The sequence below is a fragment of the Vidua chalybeata genome, chromosome 24 (assembly GCF_026979565.1).
Source record: "Vidua chalybeata isolate OUT-0048 chromosome 24, bVidCha1 merged haplotype, whole genome shotgun sequence".
NCBI classification, from domain to species: domain Eukaryota; kingdom Metazoa; phylum Chordata; class Aves; order Passeriformes; family Viduidae; genus Vidua; species Vidua chalybeata.
This window is the reverse complement of record NC_071553.1, coordinates 5564764-5592189: the sequence shown is the minus strand read 5'-3', so window position 1 is coordinate 5592189 and position 27426 is coordinate 5564764. Positions and strand designations below refer to the sequence as shown.

The 27426-nt window shown below is 60.2% G+C and overlaps 1 protein-coding gene across 1 annotated transcript; it reads left to right on the top strand.

Moving 5' to 3' along the window:
- Positions 1-1647: 1647 nt before the first annotated feature.
- TEAD3 (TEA domain transcription factor 3) lies at positions 1648-26667 on the top strand. The gene is made up of 13 exons (XM_053964005.1): positions 1648-1729; positions 13029-13282; positions 16468-16532; positions 18478-18540; positions 21101-21112; positions 21448-21585; positions 21794-21837; positions 21941-22002; positions 22325-22458; positions 22576-22749; positions 22935-23075; positions 23277-23429; positions 23966-26667. The coding sequence occupies exons 2-13, from the start codon at positions 13147-13149 to the stop codon at positions 24077-24079; spliced, it is 1236 nt and encodes a 411-aa protein (XP_053819980.1). The 5' UTR covers positions 1648-1729; positions 13029-13146; the 3' UTR covers positions 24080-26667.
- Positions 26668-27426: the final 759 nt, after the last annotated feature.

The following is a 27426-nucleotide window of genomic DNA, read 5'->3' as shown; positions in this document are numbered from 1 at the left end:
TTGAATCTTTGCACTCCTGAACAAGCTCATCCCAGCATCGCTATCGGTTGTGCTGGATGCTGTAGCCAGACCCCTGCCCAAATGGCAAGGCCAGAGCAGCAGTGACCCCCTCAGCACTCCCCTGCTCAGTGTTACATGTGTTCCTAAACATTTGTGGATCAGGCTTTTTATTCATGGGCTAATGCACTCTTGTTTGCTCATGCCTTACTCAGCCTAAACTCCTATTGAACTCAATTAAGGCTGTCATCTCCAGGAGCACTCAATGTCATTTTTGCCCAAGTAAGGGATGAGTAACGAGGCTCTGAACAGCCCTTGGAGAATAGCAGCCATTTTGTTGCAGTTTTTGGTCCAGATTTCTTACAAGTTAGCAGCAGGCCAAGGGTGGAAGAATGCGATATGGCTTTATGAATCACACACAATTGCTGAATGCGCTGGATGCTTCAGAGCCTGTCACTTCACGGACTGAAGCATTGGCTGTCTTGTCCCAAAACGCTTGAATACAACCAAGCTCATGATGAAAATTAGAAAAATATGTTTCTAGAAGGAAAGAACATCCCTTCTCCCAGCAGGGCGCTGGGAGGATTCCTCGCCCTGATTTATCTCTGGGGGTTTTGGGTACCGTGGCGCAGGCCTGTGGCGCGTGCTGGCCCAGTGGCCAGGGGGACTGGGGCTTTTGCCCCTTTTGGGGCTGCAGTTCCTGATGGTCAGGCTGGGTCATGGCCAGGATTTGTATGTGATCTGCTTGCTGTGGCTTAGCACATTACCACCCATCAGCTCACTCAGAGGAAGTGACCACGGCGTGGATCCTGGCTGAACGCCCTCGAGAAATCCCAGCAGCGTGGGCTGAAATCCCCATCCTGGGCACCATGGGGTGCGTGTCTGGGAGAACTGGGGAATCTGCAGATCGGTGGGATGCAGGGGACTGAGAGAGTGTGTGTGTGTGGGTGTGGGTGTGTGTGAGGATGAGCAGAGGGATGAGGGTGTTTGGAGGGGCATGAAGGTGTCACAATGGGAAGGAAGAGGAGGGTGATGTGTGGCAGGGCATTACAGTGTGCAGACACAATGAAAATGTGTGGAAGGGGATGGAGGTGAGTGGAGGAGGGCGGGAACGAAGAGTGGGATGAAGGTGAGCACAGAGGGCGATGAAGAAGTGCAGAAGGGGATGAAGGTGTGCACGGGACAGGACAAGACGGGACAGCAGCACCTTCATGCCCTGGCCAAAGGCCGCATCCCAGGGCCGCATCCCGGGAATGCTGGAGGGAGGAGGAGGAAGAGGACGAAGGTGAGGAAGGCTCATAGAGGGCGCTCCTATAACCCGGGCCGAGCTGAACTCCAGGGCTGCCCTTTCCCAAAAAATAAACCCCCCTGTGTAAGGGAAGTCCCGCGTCCCCACTGCCCGCTGCCTCGACGGGGAGGTCGGGAGGGTCGGGCGGGAGGAAGGGCCGGGAAGAGGAGGAGGAGGAGGAGGAGGAGGTGGAGAAGGAGGTTAGGGGAGGAGGAGGAGGCCCGGCCCGGCCCCGCCGCCTCCTGATTGACTCCCAACTTTCCGCTCCTCCCTCGCATAAACTTTCCCGTCCCTGCGCCTGGCTCCGTGCGCGGACCCGGGAGCCCGCCGCGCTCCCCGCATTCCTGCCGCCCGCCCCGGCCCGGCCCGGCCCCGGCCCCGCTCCGGCCCCGGCCCCGCTCCCGGCACCCGCGGCCGGCCCAGCCCCTCCGGAGCACGGAGCAGGTAAGCTCTCGTCGGGAAGAGACTCCCAACCCCCCTTCCTCCGCCTCCTCCTCCTCCAGCCCCTCCTTCCTCCCGGCCCGCAGCCCTCCGCCTGCACCGAGCCCCGGCGGATGGCGGCGGGGTCGCACCAGCCCTGGTCGCCCCCCAGCCGGCAGCTCGGTGCCTCCCCCCGGGGCTCCCCCCCCGACGCCCCCGATGGGGTGTGTGCTTGAGGGGGGGTACAATCGGGCTGTTTTCACTCCCCCCACACCCCGTCGGGTCCCCGGGCTCCCGCCCCGTCGGGGCTGCGCTGCCCCCGCACCGGTCCCCGCCGAGTCCCCCCGCGGCGCATCCCCGGGGTGACAAAGGGGCCTTGTGCCCGCACGTCGGGAGCGTTCGGGGCGGGCGCCGGACGTTGCGGACAGGGATTGCCCGCCCCGGCCCAAGCCCCCCGGGGAAGCGGCGCGGGAGGGTCCCGGGCGAGGTGCGGGGTCACCCGCGTGTCACGCTACATGTGTGTCACACGCATGTAGGGGATGACCACGCACTGACTGTATGCTAAACACTTTGTGCCTCGTCATAGGGGTGCTTTGCTAACAAGGCGGCAATTAGGTGTATAATTTTCAGCAGTGTGTCATCTTTATTATTATTATTATTATTATTTTATTTTTACACCCTCCTTGGGTTTGGTGTTGTTTTTTTTTCCCCTCTTAACCCCCTTGGAAGGAAAATACGGCCAAGCCCTCGCAGAGCCACCCACCTCCAACCCCCCGAAACCGCTCAGGCCCTATACAACACATTTGGCTTCTACTGAGTGAGAAAAAAAAACCAGTTTGGGGAGAAACCAGCTGAAAATGATACCAGTGGCCCAGCTGGTGTGGCGGGCACCCTGCAGCTGCTCACTGCTGTTGGGTGGTTGGCATGGGGTGGCAGGGGGAAAGGTAATTTTGGGATTTTGGGGGGTTTTGGTGCTTTGCAGGGAGCCGGGACGAGCCGGGCTGGGCGATGGTCCCATCAGCAAAGCGATAATCTCCTGTGTCAGGCACGCCGGGGTATTTTGGGCTCCGGCATCCTCTCTCCCCTCCTATCGCTTTACCCCGCGCGGGTACGTGCGTGTCGTGAGTCAGGGCATTGGCAGTGCCCGGCCACCCTGGGGGGCCCTGCCAGCCCGGCTGCCAACCTCCCCCCGGTGCTGGAGCGCTCGTGATGCTGAGTGGAGAATTGGGGTTTGCCAGGCTGATGCACCCCCCATGCACCCACTGGCACTGGGGCCTCTGTGGCCTCACAGCCCACACCCCTTGGGGGTCATTTCCCCCAAGACTGGGAGAAAGAGGGTCCCCAAAGCGGGCGAGGGGTCACTCAGTGGTGAAGCCAGTAGAGAAATGGGTAGAGGGGCTGGGACCCTGGTGACAGGGCAGGTAATAGTCACTGTGGCAGTGCCCCAGCACTTCCCCACCAGAGAGGACGAGCATGACTGTCCCGTGGGGAGAAGGCACTGGATTTGACCCTGTTTGGGTGTTACAGGGTCAGCATTCCCATGGGAAGAGACTGCAGATGGCTGTGGGGTGAGAGGCTCCTCCTCACAGCTGGGTGACACAGGGGGACATTGCCATCCCCAGGGACTTCGAGCACCCAGCTACCTCCCCACCGTGGGCATGTGGCTGGCACCACACTGGATTTTCTGACAGGAATAACCCTTTGAAAGCAGCGGGTCTAGCCACCTTCTATAAATGGCACCCAGGTATTTCAAGGAGCCTCATCCTACCCGAGGTGGCTGCAACACTGGGGTGCAGCCCCCCCCCCCCCCCCACAGCTCAGAGTAGGGGGATGTTTCATTTTGGACAGCATAACCCTCCAGCGGTCATCCCACATCTAAAATCCCTTTCCTCCAAAGCAGAGTCCTCCAGCTCCATCAATAAAAGGGACTTGCATCCATTTGCCATGACATGCGGTGGCTGTTTATCACGATATCAGAAACAGCATCTCCTTTTAATCGCCATTTAATCCCCATCTTGCCACCACCAAGTGGGTTGGGAGGCGAGTCCCGGTGGCCCTGGCGCTGTGCCGAAGGAAGGAGCCTTTTCCTGGCGGTGTGTGAGCAGGTCATGGCACTGAGGAGGTGGGGGTGGCAGCGGTAATCAGCTATAATTAATGTATTAAAAAGCAAGTAACCGCGCAGCTCCCATCAAACACACAGAGAGCACGAGGCTGGTGGCAGGTGAGCTCGGTGGTGAGACTGGGTGCAGGCATGCCAGAAATGGCATAAATGGGCAATTTTGGGCTGTTGTTGGGGGGGAAATTGCGTTTTCCTGCGTTCATACCTCTTCTTCCGTCTGTGGGAGTGGAAAATGGAGGGGAAGAGGGGAGAAGGGGCAGCAAAACCCTAACCAGGGGTGCTGCTGGGATTTGTATGACAAGAGCCATCCTGAGGCTCTTCGTGAGGTTGGAATCTCTCCATCCATCACTGAACTGGAAGGATGCTTTCCAAAAAATGTCCCATCTCTAGGAGCTTCCCTCTCTCATTAAATCCTTGATGGCTTTGGCAAGAGGCTGGTGGGACAGCCACAGTGTTTACATCACCTTGAGCGCCGGTGGTGGATGGGAATCAACCACCCTTGGTTTTGGGAGCTTCCATCCACGGGGGATTTGCCGAGCGGCCAGGCCGTGCCCTGACCTTCTCAGCTGTTTGTCCAGGGTGTTATTTGGGGTGGGGGCCAGGCCGGGAGCCACGGGGCCGAGCCCAGCCACCTGCGTGTTGTGGTTGGGGCAGACACCTGAAGCGCATGGGCGTTCGCTATTGCCACCGTCACGTGGCGACTTATGAAATGTTTTTTTGGAGGGAGGGAGGGAGGGAAGGAGGGAAGGTAATGATGGGGTGAGCCGGCGGGGCCATGCCCCGCACCAGCCTGCAGCGGGCACGCGGCAGGAGCGGCCCCCCCTGCGCGATAACGCACGTCCGGATCCTGCTGCGGGTCTGGACTTGCTGCTGCAGCTCCCGCTGCTTCAGTTTTCCCCGCCTGTGAAATGGGAGCGAGGGGCCCCGGGAAAACCTCCTCGTGGTGCGGGTCAGCCGCTCGCCTGGCCGTGGTGGTGGGAGCAGGGGGTCGTGCGGTGCTGGTGTCATTTTGGGCTCCCCGTGCAGCTCGTGGCAGGGTTTCCTGATGAGCCCACGAGGCCGAGCCCTTTGGAGGGGACAGGCCGTGAACCCCATGGTCTCGTTCTTGGGGTTGGCAGATGGTGGCCTTGTGGTGACGGTGTTCACATCGGGCTCTACGCTGGTGCAGCTGTACCTGTGGGCAAAGGATTTGGGGGGAAACACCGATCGCACGAGGCACGTCCCATCCTGGCAGCACAAATCCCAGTGGAACTCGTCCCCCCCATCCTGTCCCAAACAGATGCGATGCTCCAACGCCCCCAGTGTCCCCCGTTATGCTGCCATGAGACAGCAGCAGCACGGAAACCCAGCGTGCCCACCGCTGCCACCTCCCAGCGGGGCACTGGGTGTGTCACAGGCTGTGCCGGGTCTCTGCTCTATAAAGCCGACCCGGAGCTCACCCTCGGGCACACTCCTGGAGCCAGAGGCACCGAGGTGACTGCGGGGCTGCGCTGCTCCCGGGAGGCGCTGGCTGCCGGGCGGCAGGCGAGGTGTGAGTGATGGAGGAGGCTGCTTGATCCCCCTTCCCCCTTTGCTTGCCGGGGGATCGGGACGGACCCGGAGCGTGTGCTGGCAGAGCTCCCCGGGCTGCGGGGGGTGGCCGGGGAGGGGACAGCAGGGCTGCAGCTAATTTTAGGAGGTGGGCAGAGCCTCAGGGGAAGCAGCCGGCTGGAGGGAGGTGTCGCACTCGCACCGCGGTGCCCACGAGCATCGAGAGTGAGCGCTGGGTGACCCTGGCTCTGAAGATGCTGCCGTGGGCTGGCAGCCCAGTTTGGTGCTCTGAGGAAGAGCCGTGCCCCCGCGGATGCCCCGGCTGCTGGAGGGGCGCGGTGGGTCCGGGGAAACACTCAAGGGCAAAGCCCCGGATTGCCGGTTCGCATTATCCGGGAGGCGGGTGAGCCCCGCGCTGCTCCGTGCCTCAGTTTCGCCGTGACCGTCTCGCCAGCGCTCCCCCGGCGGAGTGCGGTGGAGGCAGGAAGGCTGGCCGGGCTCGGGGATCCTCGCCTGTGAGCGCCAAGCCTTATTATTTCCCCACAACTGTCTCCTCCTCGCTCCTCGTAAAATTAGATCCAGCTGTTCACAATAGCCACTAACTTCTCTCCGGAAGATGTTCAAAGTTTACAGACGCGGAGCGGCGCGGGTGCGTGGAGGATGGGCTGCCGTTCCCATGCCAGCTCCTCGCCGCCCGCCCTTCCCCCAGAGGCAGCCAGCTCCTGCCTCCCCCCCGCCGGCTTAGGCAATTCGGGTTTAGGAAGAAGCACACCCGCACGCAGGCATGCGAGCTCCCGACCCAACCGAGCGTCGGGTTTTTATTAGCAGGAAGATCTGGGCGCTTCACAGTCCGGGAGAGAAGGTCTGGTCCAAGACCCTGCTTTTCCCTGCCCGGCTTTGTGCCGGCGCGCTTGGTGGATGGGTTGGGCAGGGTTCTGCTTTCCGTGTTTGCCAGCACCTGTGCCCCTCTCTGGCACGAGTTTGGGCTCCAGCTCTTGCATGGGGTGGCTGCTGTGTCCCCTTGCAGCCTCGCCTGGGTGGCACTGCAGAGTTGTCAGGGTCCAGCTGCGGTGTTTGGACATCAGCGTGCTGGGCAGGGGTCTAGCACGCTGTGCTGGGCTCCCTGGCACTCTTGGGCCATGCTCCTCGCTGGAGCTCCTTCTTTTACCAAGAATACTGCCTCCATGTATTTTTAGCAATTTTCCTCCCCGAGGATTCCAGAGCAATTTTTCAATCTGCGGGAGCTGGAGTCGCTGTGCCCGTCTCCAGCTCTCGGCTCGGGCAGGGGCAGGAGATGCTGGGAGAAGGCGATGAGCTGCCACGGGCTCCCAGCACGCTCCTGGCGTGCACAAGGATTTGCTCGCTGGGACTGTCTGGGGTGGTGGCAGTAAAATGGTGCTAAATCAAAATATCCCTTTTCTGGGAATAAGTCACCGATGGGGTTTGTTGCAGGGCAGCCTGTACCTGCTGTTGCAGCTCCTGGAGGACCTCAGCTGGGCACTGCTCCGAGCAGGAGGGCAGGGAGGCATGCCCCCCTCACGGGGGTGACAGTGGCCGGGTGACAGTGCAGTGTCACACTCTGTGTCAGACTCTGGCAGCCAGGGACATCTCGGTGTCTCGGCTGGGGTGGTAATGCCTGACAGCTCTGCCCGGTGTCTCAGGAGCTGATCCCCCCCCCCCAGTCAGTTCTCACTCCCCCCATCCCACGGGGTTTTTCTGGCTGGGAGCTGAGTGTGGCAGTCGGTGCTAACCCTGGGCTCCAGCGGGTGCCACAGCGCGGGCACTGGGTACAGCTGCTGCCTGGGCAGGCTTGGGTTTCACGGGGGCGGAGGCGGCTGGGGGCAGGTGTGAAATTCATTTCAGCCTTCCTGCTCCTCCTCCTCCTCCTCCTCCTTGCCTGGTAGTGTCCCCTGGGAGACGTTTTCCCTGGCCCTGCTGCAATGGCATAAAATGGGGTCAGCAGCACCTGGAGCTCTTCTGTGGAGGGATTTCTCCTCCTAGGAGCAGGACAGGGGGCTGGTGGGGTCCCTGGGATGCCCGGCTGGCCCCAGTGGTAGGACACTGTCCCACTGCAGGCACAGAACTGCCTGACCCAGGCTTCCCTGGTGCCCCCCTGACACCAGAGACCTTTGGCTTCCCCTTGGGACAAGCTGGGAGTCCCCAAGGACTTGGGACTTGTTGGCCACTCTGAGCTCATCTACGGGGGATGCTGAGGAGAACACATCCTGGGATGGACATATTTTGGCAAATTCAGCAGTCCCCAATGGTTGCTGTGTCCAGCACTGGCTGTGCCATGGGCTACCAGCACTGGGGGTGTCACGGGACAACATGGGGGTGGCCCATCCCCAGCAGGCAACTCCAACCCTGTTGTTTCCATCCAGCTCGTTTCATAACACAGAGAGCAATTAATGCTCTAAAAGCTTTCTATTTATGCGCTGCTGGGTGAAACGCCCCGTGCTGGCTGGGCAGGGCAGCGTAATTGGGCCAGGGAGGCACGCCGGGTTACAGTGTCCGTCTGTCCTCTGCCCTCGGGTCCTGAGCCTGAAGACTCGAGCAAAACCGGCTCAGGTCCTCCAGGAGCCGAAACCCAGCTGTGCCACCCTGCCAGGACTGGGGAAAAGGAGATGGAGGGGTTGGTTTGGATGCCCGTGATTCAGCCATTAGGAGGGAGCTGTGCCCTGGGTTTGCCTCATCCCCTTCCTCCTCTCTACCCCAAATGTTTTCGGAGCAAATCGCTCACATTTTCTCTTTGTTCGTCTGCAGCTCCCTGGGATGAGGGGTCTGAGCATCCCTCAACCTCGCGTGGCTGAGCAAGGACCAGCCACATCCCTGCCAGCTCAGGGCTTTGCTGGGAGCTAGGGGACCCTTTTGCTGTTGGGGTCCAGCTGGAGCTGGGGGGCATGGGGAGCCTGGGGCAGCCCTGGCAGTTGTTCTGACCCTGGTGGGATGCTGCCACGTGGCTTCCTGCGGTTTCCTCGCTCCGATTGCTTCCTGAGCCGCCCGCCAAGCCGGAAGGGACAGGAAGTGATACAGGGGAGGAAATTAGTTGGGCTGTCTCACGGGGAGCTGGCCTGGTGCACTGGGGGCTCTGCCACCGTCTGGGTCCCCAGACTCTGCCAGGGGGACCCTTCAGAGAGGACCTGGCCAGTCGGGAGGTGCAAACCTGGGTGAGAGAGAGCAGGGTGGCCACCCTTCCCTCCACGAGCCAGGGAATCCCTCACCGCAGCCTGAGAGCTGTTTGGAAGAGGAGCACAATGTAAACAAACCTCCTCGTGCTGCGCTGCCTCTTGCTCGGCCGCTGCCACCCGCCTGGGTGAGCTCTGGCTGTCCCTGGGACAGCCATGGGCCAGCCAGGATGGTGTTTCCCCGTGGCAATGGGGCACAGTGTTCCCAAAGGGTCCCTGGGCAAGGTGCCAGGGATGTGGGGCTCCTGTGAAGAGCTGCAGGGTCACCCTTGGCAGCGCCAAGAGCATCCCGCTCTGTGCGCTGCCGTGGACACGGCAACGTCTTCTCTGGTGTGTCGTGGTCTTGCTGGCGTCCCCCAGGAGCTCCACAGCTTTTGGGTTTCCTTCCAGGGGCTCTGCAGAGGTGGTGGCCCTGTGACCGCGTGGGCAGCATTCCTCCCGGCCGTGTCACCAGGTGGGGAGAGGCAGGAGCAGGGACACGGGGACACGGCCCCCAGCCAGCGCTCCCCTGCCTGAAATGAGGGGCGCGTTAGCAAAAGCCTCTGCCTGCCTACAAATCAGTGCCAGTGTCGGGGCCCCAGCTGTGCCCTCCCTGAGCCCCAGTGTGCCAGGACACGCAGGAGCTGGGGTGCCCTAGAGCCCCTGAGGTGTCACAGAGCACACCCTGGCAGGGGCTGCACGCTCAGCACCAGGGAGGATGGGGACTCGTGTCCCCCTCACCTCCAGAGTGTGGGTGCCGTCAGTCACGGTGACAGGGAGGGGGTGACAGCAGCCTCGTGTTCCCCCACAGGGCTGGTGCAGGCGGCACTGAGCCGGTGTGGGGCTGAGCTGCTCTGTGCTGATCCTGCCCAGGCTTGTCATGAACTTTTATCCTTTTGCCGTGGGGTCCGGGTGCAGGGGGGAGGGAGAAGGGCTGGATTGCCCTGGGCCCCCTGCATGGGGAGGCGGGATGGAGCCAGGATGCAGCTGGACTCCCCTCCCTGTCTTCGCAGGGTTCTTTGCCTTCGCAGTGTCCCCAGCACCTTTGCAGTCTTTTTGTCCCAATGTCCCCTGCCATGGTCTGGGAGAACCCCAGGTAAGAAGGGGTCCTTGGGGCTGCTCTGCCCCACACCTTGTCCCTCTGGATAGTGCCAGCTGGGGACGTGCTGTGCTGCAATCCCCCTTGTGAAGCGAGTGCTGCTGGCTGTGCCCTCCAATCCAGGTGGTTTGAGGAGAAGCTGTGACAACAGCCACCACCCCTGTCCCAGTTTGGGCGGGACAGCAGGGTTTGGGGCAGTGCAAGGGCTGCTGGAGGTGTGCCTCATGGTGCACCAGATGGGATGATGCCTTTGGGGCTGACCATGCTGGGGAAGAGGAATATGCTGTCCCCCAGCTCGGCAGCACAGGTCGAGGATGAGGTTTGGGTGCATGGGGGCACCTCTGCCCGTGTCACAATGTCCCCAGCCCCAGGTGCTCTCCCCTGTGCCACCCTGCACGTCCCTGACCCGATCCCTATCGCAGCTGGTTGTGCTGGATCCAGCAGCACCTTGCTCCTGTCTTTTGACACTCACAGGGTGCCCACGGTGCTTCTCTGACTGCATCACTGCCTCCAAAGTATTTCCTTCCCTCACAAAACACCCATTTCTCAGATGCCCTTCTCCCTTTGCGTCCCCCTTTGCTTTTGCAGGGTTTAAGGAGGTTTCCCGTAGCCTTAGCAGGGTCCCCAACCCCAAGCAGCTCCCCCAGCAGGGTGGCTGCTCAGGGCCCAGGTTTGCCTCACGTTCCCTGCCCGTGGTGCTGGGGCCAAGCTCTGGGAGCCGTGGGAACACCGTCCCAGTCTCCTGGGCAGCCTTGACCTGGCAGGGAGATAAGGGCTGCCCCGGAGGCATCCTCCCCTGCCTGCTGTGGGCACCGTCCACTGGGGGACCTCACAAGGGTGCAGCCCCCTCCATCACCCTCTAAAGCTGCAGACTGGAGCCTGTGCCCCCCCACAGATTCAGGGTGTGAGGGGCAAGTGAGCTGGAAGTGGGGACACCCTCCTGGCGTGGGTGTCAGTGACCATCCCCGCTCATGGGTGGTGAGCATCCTCAGAGTAGGCAAACATCCCCCGGGGATGTGGGTCAGCGGTCCTGGGATCCCCAAACCCTGCAGAGATGCCTGGTGCTGTGGGAGGGGTGGTCTCCCTGCCCTGGTCCCTGGGGAGCAGCTGGGAGGCAGGAGCCGGTGACACGTTTTCTGGCCGGTCCGGTCCCCTTGCCTGTGCTGAGCAGGTCTGGCCACGGTCTCCGCAGGCCGTCCAGCCGTGCCGGTTCCCTAATTGCTGCTGTTGTTGGTGTTTTGTAAGGGCAGGGTGGAGCGGCACTCGGCCGTGCCTTGCGTCAGCGCGGTGCATGCACCCTCCCTCCAGGAAATCCAATGTCTTCGCCTGGCCAAAAGCAGGTTCGGTGGAGGAGGAGAAGGAGGAGGAGCTGCTTCCTCGCACCTTGGCCGGGGCCCCAGCATCACCCTCCCTCCTCTCCCAGCTTCCCTGGAAAGGCTGGGCTGGGATTTCCCTGCTGGAGGGGGAGTGGGGTGGGAGGGGGCTGGGGACCTCCAAGGGAGGGGGACACGTGTGTCACAGGCAGGGTGTGGGGTCAGCTGTCACCCTGCCTGTGCAGGCAGTGCCTGGCACGGTGACCCAGGGCACTGGGCACGCTGCCTGCAGTGGTGCAGCCAGCCCCGTGGTGGTTTTGCTCTCAGCCCTATGGCTTTTCCCTTGGCCCCCAAAAACACCCATCAGCTGGGGAGGCCAGGGGGACTGGTGAGTCCCTGTGAAGTCACCCTCCAGCACCAGCTCTTGGGGCTTTCCCCTGTTAGGGTGAGCTGATGGCAGCCCTGTGGGGCCCTGGGATGCTGCTGGGTCCTGGGCTGGCACTGGCCTGCAGGGTCCCTGACACTGAGGTTTTGTGACACTGGGGGCTCCTGAGCTGCTACCGTGCTGAGGGGTCCGGGTTTGCCATGGGGCTGCTGTGGGGTCTGAGACCACTGAGGCCTTTGGGGGCTGCAGGGTCTTGGGCTGCTGCAGAAGCTGAGGAGTCTCAGGTTCCCCCATGTCTGGGGGTCCTGGTCCGCCAGGGGGTCTTGGGCTGCTGTGAAGCAGCCAGGGCTCAGCACCAAGGCAGCTGCACCCCATTGTAGCTGCCCCACTGGGACAGGGCCCCGATGCACTTGCTGGGCTGTAGGGGGGAGTGAGGGTCCCCTGGGCCTGTCCCCATATGCCAACCTCGCCGTCCCTGGTCCCGGTGCTCCCCTGCCCTCCCATCCCCAAAACCCTGCGGGGTTTGGACCCTGCATCCCTGCCGGGGGCTGCCCCACGGAGCCCCCAGCAGCAGGCACAGCCGGGGTGCCGCTGGCCCGTCCGGCACCGCTGCCGCCATCCCTGCCTTGGCCGGCTGGCTCGATCCTACAATCCAGTTCTCCTTATTTGGCCACAGTGCTCAGCGAGAGGGGGAGCGGCGGCGGGGGGGACGCGGGCAGGGACGGGCGGCGGGACCGGAGGGGCTGACATCACATCGCGACGAGGGAGAGGAGGGATGGGGGGGCTAAGTTTCTTTTTTTATAAAAGGAAAAAAAAAAAAAAAAAAAAAAAAAAAAAAAAAAAAAAAGGCAGCAAGGCCTCGCAGCGCACTTGAGCCAGCGGGCTCAGCAGTTCCTTTAAAAGGAGATGTCTGTGCCGGAGACCTTTGTACACTCCCAGCCCGTCCGGGAAGCGCGGCGGCGCAGGAGACACCTCTCCGCTCCCACCGCCGGCAGCTGCCGCCAAACATGTTATTGCAAAACACTGAAATGCTGCACTGGGAGCTGGGCAAGAGGAGGAGGAAGAGGAGGAGGATTGAAGGCTCCCCAGCATCACCAACCAGCTGGGGAGGGCCCGGGTTCCCAGCTGAGCATCCTCAGGGTGGGGGGCCTCTCCTGGTACCAGGGGAAGGGCTGCTGGATGGCTCTGGCCACCTGGTTCCCATTAGTGGGGTCTGGCTTGGAGCTGCTCAGCATCTCCCTTCAAATCCCAGCTCTGCCTTTGCCAGGCATGGTGGAGCCGGGATTTTGGGGCCTAGAGGTGTTTTTTGGGCCAGCTTGCCCAAAGAGACTGCTGTTTGGCAGTGGGTACTGCTGCAGGGTCAGGGTTCACAGGCTCTGGGGCTGCTGCCACCCTGTCCCGAGGTGTCAGCCATAAACACCATGTGCCCAAGTTCCGTGTATGGGTAACACAGTAGCTGGGGGCAGTTTTCTTCCCAAACTTTATCTGGGTGGATCCTGGGTGGTCACTTGTGGCTTGGACTTGGAGGTACTCATAGAGATCATGCTCTGCCCCCAAGGAAAGCCTGTTTGTGTGCCCTACAATGAGATGCTGCTCTGGGTGCAAGTGAGAGCAGGGCAAGGGCCAGGAACAGACCCGGCACCATGCTCTCACTGCACCCCGTGCCCCAGCAAGGGTTCCTGGCTCTGACAGGTGTCCCCTGTGTCCCAGCAGGTTGTCCCATATCCGTGGGGGCTCAGGGTCGGAGCCCAGAGCAGCCAGCACCATAGCGTCCAACAGCTGGAACGCCAGCGGCAGCCCTGGGGAGGGGCGGGAAGATGGCCAGGACGGCATGGACAAGAGTCTGGACAATGATGCCGAGGGTGTGTGGAGTCCAGACATCGAGCAGAGCTTCCAGGAGGCGCTGGCGATCTACCCACCCTGCGGCCGGAGGAAAATCATCCTCTCAGATGAGGGCAAGATGTACGGTGAGTGACGGGAGCGGGATGGAGGCACCGCGCCGCCGGCCGGGACAGGGTGGCCAGGGCTGAGCTGAAAAACCTCCTGCCCCAAGCCCACGCTGGGGTATCGCCCTCGAGCACCCCCCCCCAACCCCGAACGCAGCTGGCTCGGGTTCATCGTGGAGCAGGAATAGGGAGGTGGCGGTGACCTGTGTCCCCTCCCTTTGCTCTCCCTCCCGCTCCCTCCCTCTCTCGGCCCTGCTGGACCGACTGGTTTGGCGAAGCCGTCGGGCAGGGAGCGGGCGCGGGACTGCGGGGCCAGGGCAGCCCCAGCCCTCCTGCTCCCCTGTGCCTCCGCATCCCTCCCCAGACCTTCCCCGACTGGACCTGGTGGCCAGAGCACCCTGTGGCAAGGGTCACTCACCCACCCCGAGCCACCCGCACCCAGCTCAGTTTTTGGTGACTTCGCTGGTGGCAGCGGGGCTGGTCAGCCCCACTGGGGGATGATTTTGGAGTGGGAGGATGATTTTGGAGTGTCAGCCTCGTTCTCAGTGTCTCCCAAAAGTCCTATCCCTGTCAGGGGAGGGACTGGTACCTCCTGCCCTGCGCATCTCATGATGTCACCCCCAAGGGCCAGTGACCACAGAGTCAGGAACAGGCTGCCATATTACCAGCACCCCATGGTGACGACAGGACCAGGGCTGGCATCTCCATCCCCAGCCTCCAAAATACACCTGCCCAGGATGCTGCTGTCACAGCAATGGCTCCCCCAGCGCCACTAGAGAGGGGCAAAAGGGACGAGGCTTGCTGGAGAGCTCTATGCCACTGTCCCCACACCCGTGCCAGCTACCTGTGCCACCCCATTTGCCAGGACCCCCAGCCCACGGCATCAGGGCTGCTGGAGGAGGGGGAGGCGGGGAAGCACAGGGCTTCCCAAGCGTATGCATTTTTTGGATTTCTCTGGGAATAGCTGAAGTGCCGCCGGGAGCCTGGCCCTTCGAAGCACGCCCCAACCGGTTTTTCCAGCCTTTCAGAGACATCTGGCAGCTGCTTAAAGAGGCAGCAGCCCCTGCCGGCCTTTCATCTCCCCCCACCTTCCCCAGCGCCTCCCCACTGGGACCCCCGGGACCCCTGGCTGGCACTACTGAGGGTACCAGGGGCACTGGCAGCACAGGCAATGCCAGCATGCAGCAAAATGGTGTGCCAGCGCCTCTGCTCTCCTCCACCACCCCTCTTTTTGGGGGTTCCATGGGTGCCCATGGCAGTGCCAGCCCCTGGCACACTGGTGCCAGCACTGCGGGGGTGGCAAAGCAAGGTGGGAGCTGGGGAGCCAGCACCCAGCACGGGCACACTGGGCCTTGCTACACTCGGTTATTTTTAACCCAGCCTGTCCAACTGGTTCACGTGGTGGTGTCAGGGGAGAGGAATTTGGGGAATGTGGTAATTTGGAGGAGGACGTGCCCTCTCGGAGGGAATGGCACGGTCTGGATGAATCACAGGGAAAAGGGACAAGGGACAGGGCACGTGGGCACAGGGATGGCTGTGAGGGTGCAGCCTTGGGCACGGTGTTTGGCAGGATGGGTGCAGGAGATGCTGGCCCTGGCTGCCGGGCACTAGGGCCGGCGCTGGCTCACCGACTCCAGGAAGGCCCCACATTTCTTTCCAGTATTTTTTCCCCATATTTCATTCCCACGGGCAGGGTACGGGGAGCAGAGGATGGCACTCAGGAGCAGGGCATGCAAAGTGGGGTTTTGGAGGTGTAGCCCCAAAGTGGGACTCAGCAGCAGGGGCTCTGCTGTGGGTGTCATCTCACCTGAGCTTAAAGGACACCCTTGAAGACCTGGCCCCTGCTAGGTGCTAAGGAGGGAGCCAGCACGGGCTGGGAGGCAGGAGGGGTGGGAACTGTGCCTCAGGGTGACACCAGGGTGCCATGCCCGCTGTGCAAGGGGTACCCCCATTGTCACCCACCCACCAGCTCCTGCCTGGCGCGGGCACCCCAAGGGGCAGCTGTCTCTGCGTGGCACCTGGCCCTGTCTGTCCCCATGTGTGTGTCCCCCAGGAGGGCCCAGTTGCTGTGGGGCTGGGAGGGGGCCAATCGGGCTGGAAGAGGGGGGGGTGGTGGGTGTATTATTTTTTTTTTTTTAAGGGATTTTTTTTATTCTTTTAAAGCTGAAACCCGCTCCAAGGGCATTTCGACAAGTTCCAACCGCGACCATCTGGTCCATTAAAATAAATCTGGCGTGCCTGGCTGCCCCCGTGCGCGGGGGGGGGGCGGCGGCGGGGGCCGGGGGGGCCGGGGCCGGGAGAAGAAAGCTCCCAGCTGCTCTGACGTTTGAACGTAGATTGGCCACAGCTGGCCCCTGAAATGTGGCGCAAAAGCAACTTCTGCTTCGAATTAGACCAGGACGTTAGGAAATACTGGTGGAAAGGCCAGCACGGCTTGTGAACGGGAAGAGGGGTGCCTGGGGGGGGGGGGGGGGAGCTAGCCCGGGACCCCTGCGGGCACGGCTGCTCGGGGTGGGCTCGCTGGCTCTGCTGGGGGGCTCTGCGATGGCTTTTGAGGGGCTCTGTGGCTTGAGGCACCGCTGCGGCGGGGGTCCCTGGTGACTGTCACCTCGCTCTGAGCGCCGGGGCTGGTAACGCGGAGGCGAGGGGGGCCGCGGGGTGCGTGCCCTGCCCTGCCCTGCCCTGGCCACCGCCGTGTCCCCGAGGTCGCCCCGGCGCTGTCGCGGCAGCGCCACCTCCTGGCAGCGCCTCCCTCGTCAGCCCGGGGGGCCCGCGGGGGTCTGGGGCTGATGGCCCGCGGGGCTCTGGGGCTGATGGCCCGCAGGGGTCCTGGGGCTGATGGCCCGCGGGGATCCTGGGGCTGATGGCCCGGGGGGCTCTGGGGCTGATTCCCCTCGGGGGTCTGGGACTGATGGCCCGCGGGGCTCTGGGGCTGATGGCCCGCAGGGGTCCTGGGGCTGATGGCCCGCGGGGCTCTGGGGCTGATGGCCCGGGGCCCGCGGGGGTCCTGGGGCTGATGGCCCGCGGGGCTCTGGGGCTGATGCCCCTTGGGGATCCTGGGGCTGATGGCCCGCGGGGCTCTGGGGCTGATGGCCCGGGGGGCTCTGGGGCTGATGGCCCTCGGGGGTCCTGGGGCTGATGCCCCTCGGGGGTCCTGGGGCTGATGCCCCTCGTGTGCCGGGGCTGACCCCAGGCTCTGCCCGCAGGTCGTAACGAGCTGATTGCCCGCTACATCAAGCTGCGAACGGGGAAGACACGGACGAGGAAGCAGGTGAGGCGTTGCTCTGCTTTTTCTCCTGGGGTGGGCTCGGGGCGGGGTGGGAGGCGGTGCCAGGTAAGCCCGAGGGCGAGCGGATGCCCAGCTGCGTGCTCGTCATCTGTGTCCCCTCCTCAAGCCACCGCTGCTGCCAGCAGGGCCCCCATCCTCTGCGAGGAGCTTCATCTATCAGCACAAAACCCCTGGGGTCTCCTCAGTCCCAGGATGCCTTGAAAGTGGGGGTGTGGGGGCAGGCAGCACCCGGGCCCCCCACCTGTTTGGGGTGACCCTGCGGGTGGCAGGAGCCCTCAGACCCTCTGAGCAGTGTGTTTGTGTGTCTGTGTGTGCCTGCATGGGTCTCTCTGCTGCGCCTTCTGGATCTGAGGACTGTTCCTATCTCTGCCCCTCGCCAGGCTTTATGCCACTTGTGCCAGGTGCCACAGCAAAGGCACTCCAAACCCCATGGGCTGAGAGCAAGGCACCCCCATCCCAGCCAGGGATCCAGGGACTGGCTGTGTGGAGCTGTGTGGTCCTGGTGGGGCTGGAGGTACCACAGAGCCCTCGCCCTGCTCTCACTGCCCTGCCTGGTGGGATGCTGTGGCAGGCAGGGATGCAGGCACACAGGGCAGGAGCACACAGAGGTCCCTGCAAGCCCTTGCTTCACCAAACCTGTCTGAGGAGTGGCCTGCTGCAGCCCTCGATGGGACGTGTCCCTTTGCCATGGGTCCGGTGGCTCTCCCCTCAGGCTGGCCCCCAGTCGGGAGCCAGGCCACCCGTCCAGGGCCTTGGATGCTTGGGAGCATCCCACACCACAGGGAGATGGTTGGGTTTGGGACACTTATTCTGGGACTGTCCTGTGCCACAAGTCCCCACAAGAGAGGGATGCTGGTCCCCAGACACTGCAGAGGTCCAGGACTACAGTACCATTCCTCCAGCACTTATGTTGAAAGGAGAGGGAGCAGGGTCTGGCCACTGGTTTTATCTTCAGACCAGTGCCAAGCAGCACTTCATTTCTGGCTTAAAGGCTTAACTGGGCCCCCCCTCCATGGGGGAAGGATGCAGTGTCCTGGGGGGACTCGGGAAAGCCATGGGAGAGAGCACTCACAGCACTGATCCCTCTGTGCAGTCATCTCCTGGGCAGCCTGGTGTCTCCTCTTGGACACCTGGCACTGGTGGGAGCAGGTTTTTGCCAAAATCTGCCCTGAAGCCCTGTGGATATGTGGACACCCATCCTTCCTGTGGATGGCCCCCCAGCCATGCTGTGCCTTTACTGCCTGGACACCAGCCCCTTTTCTTTAGATCTTGCTCTTACAGGGGCCTGGACACAAAAACCCAGCCTTTCTCACCTTTCCCACATGCAAAACCAGCAGGAGCCCTGGGGCAATGTGCCACTCCCTCCTGGACCTGCAGGCCCCACCGAGTAACCCGAGGCACCTCAAACTTGCCAGGCTTATGGTGCTGGTGGGGTCTGTCTGTCTGTCCCCAAGAGGTGCTAAACGGGGACCCCCTCAACTGCAGCAGCTTTACACCACGGAGCTTCACCCCAGCCTGGGGTGGGCACGAGCCAGCATCAACCAGCACCGGGGTGCCCCACAGCTCTCCTTCCTGCAGCTCTTGGCGGGTGCAGGCCGCTCAGCATCTCCGGGAGCAGCCAAAGCTCCCCCATTTCTGCGCTCCCTGCCCCGGGGACAGCAGCCCGCCCTGCGGGGGGAACGGATCTTCACGCTCTCTGTGTTTTCCTTTCCGAACGGCGTGGCGGGCGCTAGGTGTCCAGCCACATACAGGTTCTAGCTCGGAAGAAGGTGCGGGAGTACCAGGTTGGCATCAAGGTACGTTGGCGCCCTTGCCCAGGTGTCCGCGGCGGTGTCTCTGTGAGCATGGGCAGCCCCTCTCCTTCCTCCTCCTTTCCTCTGGTTGACGGCTCTGCTGTTCCCCCTCTCCTTCTGCTCTCTCTCTGCAGGTCTCTAGCCACTTGCAGGTTCTTGCCCGACGGAAATCTCGTGAGATTCAGTCCAAGCTGAAGGTACGCCCTGCCTCGCCTGGCCCTCGCCTGCTGGCGACTAACGCACTCGGCTCTGCGGTGTGCTGCTTGCTTTCCTGTTTTACCTCTCTTTTTTTGGTGTTTTTTTTTTTCTTCCCCCTCACTTGGCTCCTTGGGTCAGATGGTTTCTACAGGCATCGTTGTGGGATGCCCTGAGAGAAGTGCAGGGAGGGGCAGCAGAGCCCTTCCCTTTCCTCCAGGAGGGTGAATGTGGTGCCAAATCCCCTCTTTGCGTCCAGGCAAGGACTCTGCCATGGGGAGATGTGGGTTTAAACCCTCCTCTGGTGATGTGTGAGGGCTGCCCCCTCTTTTGGGCCATCAGGGGTTCTCCCACGAGGAGAAGGGCCCCCCAGGGCAGCCAGTGAGGCACAGTGGGGTTCAGGCAAAGTGTGCAAAGCCCACTCCCCTCCACAACTGAGCCTGACCCAGCTCAGAACAGGTGCTGGTGTGCTGTGGGCAGAAGCAGGGGGGGCCCAGGGGTCCCTGCAGGCTGCCAGCCCAGGGCTTGTGATGCACCAGGGTGTGAGCACAGCCCAGGGGCACCACAGGGATGTGAGTGGCAGCAGGTCCAGCTGGGGCCATGCTGCCGGGGACGAGGGCACAGTGCCAGGAGCCAAGGGAGCCAAGTGAGAAAAAAATTGATCATTCTCTCTCTCTTTTCTGGTTGGCTTTTCTTTTCTTCCTTCCTTCTTTCCTTCCTCCTAACTGGAGCCCAACTAACCTTTCCATAACTGTTCCCACCAAACTTTGTGGTGGCAGTGGGGAGGGTGATGATGGACGGGCATGGCCAGGACTGAGGGCATCACCAAAGGACCAAGCCCTGCTTGGGTTGGACCCACATGATGCCAGGTGGGGGACAGAGAGGTCCTCAGTGCACAACCTCCCACTGGGGACAGCCAGCTCCTGCCATGTGCCTCAGTTAATCTCTGCACCGTCACAGCAGGGAGCAGCTCCAGGGGTGATTTGCTGCCTTGCTGTGTGAGTGGGAGCCCAGAAGATCTTTGCTGACCTGGAGGTGCCAAAGGCATCACCAGCTGCCCCTGTCCTGGGTGCTGTGTCCATCTCCAGCACTGAGGCTGGCAGTGCAGGCTGCTGTCAGAGTTGGCAGCGAGGGGCACTGCCAGAGCTGGAGCATTTTCATCCTCAAAGCTTTAACAACAAACTCCAGCTCATGCTGCCTGGGAGCCCACCAAGATGTGTCCCCCAAAGTCCTTCAGCAGGGACCCCAGTGCCTATGAGAGGGATGCCAGGAGGGCTCCCACAGCCAGACCTGGGTTTGGTCTGCTAGGAGAAGCCAGGGAGAGCATCTGAAACTTATTTTGGGATGCTCCTTTGGGCTTGTGTGTCTTAAACCCAGTCTCCAACCCCAAGAGGAGCAGTCAGGGAAGTGAGGGGGTGGGCAGCAGGGTCAACAGCAGCAGAAGCCTTTAAAATTCAAATAAAATAAAATAAAATAAAATAAAATAAAATAAATCTTTCCTTGCCACATGGCACAGTGCAGAGCAAGGGGGAGTTGGAGGCAGGAGTGACCCCAGGGGTCCATGGCTGTGCTCTCCATCCCCAGCCATGCTACCTAAAGGATTCTGGCATGGAGCAGCCAGGGCAGAGATCCCCCTGAACAATACCTGGAGGATACAGAACATCCCTTCTCAAGATCAGTGCAGGCAGCCCCCTGCCCTCAGCCAGCACTGTCCTGTGGATGAAGGCACTTCCAGGAGCAGTGTCTGTATTTTTGAGCTGCAGTCACAGCAGTATCGTGGTTTTGAGCTGCAGTCATGTGTGTGTTCGTGCTCCCGGCATGTGGCTGCACGCCCGCCCTCCTGCCCTGCCCCAGGTGAAAATAAACGAAGCATTGATCCCTGGGGAAGGTTCAGAGGGAAAGCAGAGGGTGTGCTCTGGGACCAGCATGAACGTGTCCTAGCAGTGCAAGTGCAGGAGCAGCCCTGCTCCGGGCAGGGCCTGGGAGCCCTGGAGCTCCTGCCCAGCACTGCTGTGACTTTCGGAGCAAAAAGAAAAACAGTTGATCTCCTCTGTCAGTGCACACACAGCACAGGGGGAGTTGGTGCCCATGTCCCAGGGCATCCCAGCAGCTCTTCCTCTCTGTGCCCCAGCCACAAGCACTGGGGGCTTCTGAGGAGGCTGCAGAGGATAATAAAAAGCCAAGAAAGGCACAGGCCTGGCTCACCACAGTGACCTCTTAAAAGAGTGGGTGGGAGACTTTGGCATCCCATTCCTGATGGGATGAAGCCTTGGCAGCAGTGGCCACCATGTGCCTCCCCTGGTGACCAGCCAGGTCAAGGGCTTCACTCCCCAGGTCAGGCTGTGGAGATGAGCCAGGGTGGGGGATACCCAGCTGTGCTGGGTTCAGCTGGGGTAGAGTTAATTCTCTTCATGGCACTTCACAGCTACCCCATGCCTGTGCTGTGGAGAAAATGAACTCTGCCCCAGCTGACACCAGCACTGGCTTAGGGGAGGTGTACAGAGTACCCAAAGGTTCCCATGACACTCTAACCATTTTTTTTTTCCTTTCTTTTGCGGACAGGCCATGAACTTGGTAAGTTGAGCTTGAGTCTGAAATTCCATTTGTTCTCCATTGCATTATGCCCTCTCCAGTGGAGGGGCTATCCCCAAGGGGGGAGGGCCACCAGCAGCAGTGGGAGGGGGCATTTTCCAGACCCATCAGCTTTTGCCCAGAGTATATTGGCAAGCTTCAGATGTTAATTAATGTTTGAGAGGGGGTGGGGGGATCCCTCTGCACCGGTCCCTGGCTGGGCTGTGGGATTGGCTCCTGGCTTTGCAAAACCTGTCAGGCACGCCCGGATTGAGCATGGGGGAGCTCAGTCTGCCCCTGTAACCCTGCTCCCCCCCTGTCCCCCCTTTTCCCCTCAGGACCAGGTCTCGAAGGATAAGGCTCTGCAGAGCATGGCTTCCATGTCCTCGGCGCAGATTGTGTCGGCCAGCGTCCTGCAGAACAAGCTCAGCCCCCCCCCTCCTCTTCCTCAGGCCGTCTTCTCTGCTGCCCCCAGGGTGAGGACAGCCCCACACGCCCCACATGGGGACACCCCGGGGTGGTGGGGACACCGTGAGCTGCACACGGGGCAGGGGGGCGTCCAACAGCCATTGTCAGCCGTGGTGGCAGTGCAGGGCTCCCTGCTGTTTGCAGCAGGTGAGGAGGGAAATGTTGGGAGTGGGGAGAGTCAGAAGCCACTGACTCTTCCCTGTGCTGTTTTCCCAGTTTTGGAGTGGGCCTATCCCAGGACAGCCTGGACCCTCTCAGGAGTAAGTACAGACCCCTCCACACCCAGCACCAGCAGGACCCCACCTTGGCAAGGGGCTGGGGCATCCCGGGCTTGGTAACCTGATGATGCTTTTTCCTTTCCAGCATTAAACCGTTTGCACAACCAGCTTACCCCATCCAGCCACCCATGCCTCCATCACTAGCCAGTAAGTCATGTCCTTACCCCCTTGGAGGGGACCCAGTGTCCCTGCCAGGTCATATTTGTCCCCTCCCATGCACGGTGCCACCCACCTTTGTCTCCTCCCCAGCTCTACTGGGGGAAAAGCCTGGGTTGAAATCCAGCAAAAAGCTCCACAGTGAGCAGGACCCTCCAGTCCCTTCCCACCCAGTACACCCCATGTTTTAGTCACCCTGTGCTGGGCGATCCGGGAGGGCGGGGGATGCAGTGGGGACAGCAGCATTGCAAGGTGGGGGCTCACCCCGGTTCCTGGCTGCCCCTCCACCCCCGTGTCGCTCCCCCTGCCCCAGGTTACGAGCCCTTGGCTCCGCTCCCGCCAGCTGCCTCGGCCGTGCCGGTCTGGCAGGACCGCACCATCGCCTCCAGCAAGCTCCGGCTCCTCGAGTACTCCGCCTTCATGGAGGTGCCCCGGGACGCCGAAACGGTAACGGTCCCCTCCGCCAGCCCGCCACCCGCCTGGGACGGTGCCCGTCCATCCCCTGGTGGCATCTTGCTCTTGCCTGACCTCTCCTGCTGCTGTCCCCCACCCCGCTCCCTACAGTACAGCAAACACCTCTTCGTGCACATCGGCCAGACGAACCCCTCGTACAGCGACCCGCTGCTGGAGGCCGTGGACATCCGCCAGATCTACGACAAGTTTCCCGAGAAGAAAGGCGGCCTCAAGGAGCTCTATGAGCGTGGGCCCCAGAACTCCTTCTTTCTCGTCAAGTTTTGGGTATGCTGCTGGGAGGGTTAGGGTGGGGAGGGTCATCCTTGAGCTGCAGGCTTATTGCGGGTCAGGCGCTCTGCTGGCAGAGCAGGAGCATCCTGGGCAGCTCTGAAAGCTGGTGTCCCTCGTCCCCATCGAGAGCTGGGTGTGGTGGTGCCTCATGGGACCCTCTGTCCCTCTCCTCTCTGCAGGCGGATCTGAACAGCACGATCCAGGACGGGCCGGGGACCTTCTATGGTGTCAGCAGCCAGTACAGCAGTGCAGAGAACATGACCATCACAGTCTCCACCAAGGTGTGCTCCTTTGGGAAGCAGGTCGTGGAGAAGGTGGAGGTGAGTTCCATGCCCCACTGCATCGGGAAGGGGTCAGAGTTGGTCCACGGTGGGTCCTGGCATGGAGAGAATCCCAGAGCCGGGTGTAGGACACACGGGTGCCTATACCATGTTTATGGGTGGAGCGGAGAGGACACTGTCGTGTCCCAGTTGGGCACCACCACCCATGGGACAGCTGCTCACCCTGGCTGTCCCCTGCAGACGGAGTATGCACGGCTGGAGAACGGCCGCTTCGTCTACCGCATCCACCGGTCTCCCATGTGCGAGTACATGATCAACTTCATCCACAAACTCAAGCACCTCCCAGAGAAGTACATGATGAACAGTGTCCTGGAGAATTTCACCATCCTGCAGGTATCTTCCCTCCTTTTCCAGGGGGTGTGTCCCACCAGGAGTGTGGAGCCTGCACTTGCATTGACCCTGCTGGCCCCACTTAGACCTGGCTGTGCCTGAGCCCACAGACCCTGAGTTCCAGGGAGCAGATCTTGGTACTGCAAATAAAGTAGCCGTGCCCAAGCCTGGATAAGTCTAACAGATAATAGGGAGCAAAATAGAGTGCAATTAAATTGTCTGTGCCCTGAGTTTGTTTGACTTCACCAAATAATCTGTGGCAGTTTTTGGTGGTGCTAATGCAGTGGCTGGGCCTGAGCCAATGCAACCTCCCCCAGACAGATTTTTGGTGGTGCAGTTCGGGCTGTTCCCGAGCCTGTGCAACGTCCCCAGAACTGGGTAGCAAATCTTGATGGTGCAATTAAATTGGCCGTGTGACCCCCCAAATAACGGGTGGCAAATCTTTTCATGGTGCGAAGTGGCTGTGCCTGAGCCCATGCAACCCCCCCAGATAACAGCACGGGCACAGCACTCCCCTGACACACTCTGCTCTGCTGCAGGTTGTTACGAACAGGGATACCCAGGAAACCTTGCTCTGCATTGCCTTCGTTTTCGAGGTCTCCACCAGCGAGCACGGCGCCCAGCACCACGTGTACAAGTTGGTCAAGGACTAGGGGCCCTTGGGGACAGGCAGGGGCACGAGGGGTGTGCAGGGGAGGGAGGGGGCCTTGCAGAAATGCCACCCGTGCCTGTTGCCTTGTGAGAAGTCATCTGAAGACAGGAGGAGGAAGGAGGAGGAAGAAAAACAATAGCCAAAAAAGACTGACTTGTGATCGCAGATGTTTTCTACTTAGGAACAGTTTCTTTTTTTTTTTTTTTTTTTTTTTAAATAAATAAATAAAATTACCAAAAAAAAAAAAAAAAAAAAGAAGAAAAAAAGAAAAAGACAAGAAGAATGGGAAAGGAAGTGTAGGGAGAAAGGAAACCCACATCTGGTGCTGGAGAGGGAGAGAGCAGCCCTCGGTGTTGCTGATGAAGGCCAGGATCCCACCGTGCCAGCAGCAGCAGCAGCGGGACGTTGGAGCAGAGAACGACCCCTCCTTCCACCCCCAGCCTGGCTCAGAAGTGGCCCCGGTCCCGAGTGGAGAGGAGAGCAGCGAGCACTGACGGTCAGGAGGATGCAGCACCGTGCCAGGTGTGAAACTGATTGGCATGGCAGCGACAGCGGCCTTGGCACAGCCCAGGGGGGACGTGGGGATGGACGTGCAGGGCAGGGCAGAGTGGAGGAGGGGGACACTGCCACCCCCCCAGGGATGCCCCCTCTCCATGCCCAGCTGGGGCACTGGGAGCCAGTGGCAGTGAAGGCATGAGGGCATTGACAATGCAAACTATGAGGGTTTATGGCTCCTTTTTTACCTTTTTTTTTTTTGGTTTTTTTTTTTTTTTAATGAAAGTGCTTTTTAATACTTTTTAAAAAGACACCATGCTTGTAATCAGGCTGATGGCCCTCTGCAGTGCCCAGGTGCTCCCTTCCCACCCTGCATGGGAAGTGTCTTGTTTAGGGAAAGGTTTGGGATGCCTCCATCTCTGTCTGGGTTTTGTGAGGGATTATTCCTTGAGCTGTGCGTGTACTTTCAGGAATTGCACTTGGGGGGTGGCCCAGGCTCAGTGTCCCCACTGTGGTCGCTTGCTGAGGAGTCATGAGTAGAGAGCAGTGAGGGCAGATTGCCTGATTTATTTTGTATATGTACATTTTCCTTGTTTCGGGTTTTTTTTTTTTTGTTCCTTCACCTTTTTTTGCCTTTTTTTCTGCGATGACTGTTCCAAACTGCTCCGTCCGCTCTCCTGCATCCTATGGGAAGTGCCCAGGGAGGGGAAAAACATATTGAGCAATGCAGGGCCAAGATGTCAGTGGGCAGAGTTTGGGACAGAAAGGACAGAGACAGAGAGGGACAGAGAACAGGAGGGGTGCCAGGATAAGGGACTGGGTCGGCTTGGAGGTATTTTTTGGCTGCAGCCCAAAGTAAGCCAAGGCAGAGTGCCCAGTCTTGAGGCTGCAACTGCAAGGGCAGAGTCTGGGGAAAGCAACCCCAGGGTGCAGGAGGGTCACAGAGGGGACAGAGGTGGCGGGGAGCAGGGTGGCAGGAGGCTGGCAGGGGGACAGGGAGCCCGAGGTGGCCAGGTCTGGATGGGTTTCTCATGTTGGCAGGGAAGTGAAGGCAGTGGGAAGGAGGGCAGGAGTGTTTTGAGGGGCACTGCAGCCACTTTGGAAGATGGACAGGGCAGGTTTAGGCTCAGTGCTGCCAGTGCAAGGAGCAGGAACAGCCCCAGAGCTCAGGAAAGCGCCTTGGCTGCCACCTTGATGCCACGTGTCCTGTGAGGCATGGGGACTTCGACCTCTTGCTGCTGGGAAAAGCCACCCATCCCTGTGGGATGGGGCAGAGCCATGCCAGCCCCGTGCCAGGCCGAGGGCTCAGTGTGGGACTGGACTGAGGTGGCTGCTGTGAGCAGGGCAGACGGAGCAGGGAGGGAAAGAGAGAGGGAAAAATCCAAGGCCAGGCTGGCAAACCATGCCAGGGCTGTGCTGGGGCTCTCTGGCCAAGTTCTCATATGTAGCATGTTTGTTTGTTGTTTTGTAGGTTTTTTGGTTTTGTTGTTTTTTTTTTTTTTTTTTCTTCTGTTTCACTCACTGATCTAAAACTCTGGGAATGGAAACTCAAAACTGCCCCACCATAAAACACAGACGTGCCCCGCTCCCAGCCCTGATGGGGGACGAAGCTTTTTGTAAACTGGACTGGTTTGTGCCTCCATCCCTCCCTCCCTCCTGCCTGCACCGAGCCCAGGGCTCACACTGCACCCCACGCACACAGACTGGTGCCCCCAGCAGCCCTGGCTGGGGTTTAGTCATGATCCCAGAGACACTTTCTCAACTCCCCCAGCCCCTCCGTTCGCCTCCAGTGTATTTATGAATTTCACATGAAGTACTGTTTTATTTTTTTAAAGACTTTGTAAAGCTTACCAGGGTTACAATCACCATTTTTAGAGCTGCGTCAGTCCACAATGTTAAAAATCCATTTTTTTATGTATTATATTTTTTGTGTATTTTTTTTTAATCCAGCTGTGATGGGTTGTATAATATATTTGTTGTGTTTACTGTATCTGTCCAACTTCAAAGAGAGGAGACTGTGGAGCTCCGGAAAAACTACGGTCTGCTGAAAAAAAAAAAACATTAAAATTATTTGTTCATGGGTTGGCTCAAGCAGTTCTGAAGTTCATGTTTTATTTCTTGGGATTCTCTTCGACAGCCAGGACTATGAGAGCTGCCACGTCCCACGTAGCCCCTTGTCTGGGTAACGCTTCTCCTGGGACCCCAATTCTGGGTACCAGGATGTGTTTTGCTCTAGTTTGCATCACTGCTGCAGGGTTTGCTTGGGAAAAGTTGGGTTGGCCATGGCAGACACTTCACTGTACCTTCCTGCAGCATCCCTGGGTTCAGAACACCTTTTAGGGGATCACACCTTCGCCCACAGGGTGACAGAGAGTGTCACGGTCGGGTTGGCAAGACCCCAACAGTGTGAAAGTCCTTTTCCCCTAGCCCGGCAGCCAAAGAAGAGGTCTGGAAAGCATGAAGCTGAGTTTTCAAGGTTTATTTTTTCTTATCTATAATATTTTCTCTCTGACCTGCCGAGGTCCAGCTAGTACAGAAGCCATGGCAGTCTGCTGCCTTCTTAATGTGTCTCCCACATTATATACCCAAAATTACGTGTGCCATGTTTACAGTTCCCGTACCAATGCCTAAAATCTGTGTTGGACAGTGTGTCCCCATCCTAGACCAACAGAAAAGTGTCACCATCACAGCGAGACATGGAGGACAAGAAGAAGGAAGAAAAGGCTAGGGCACGCCCAGATTCCTCCATCTTGTACCCCTGAATTACATTCTAAAAACCCCAAAATTCTACCTTTTCACCCTGTGCCAATTCCCTTATTACACTACTCGATGCCTTTGGGCTTGTAATTCCTC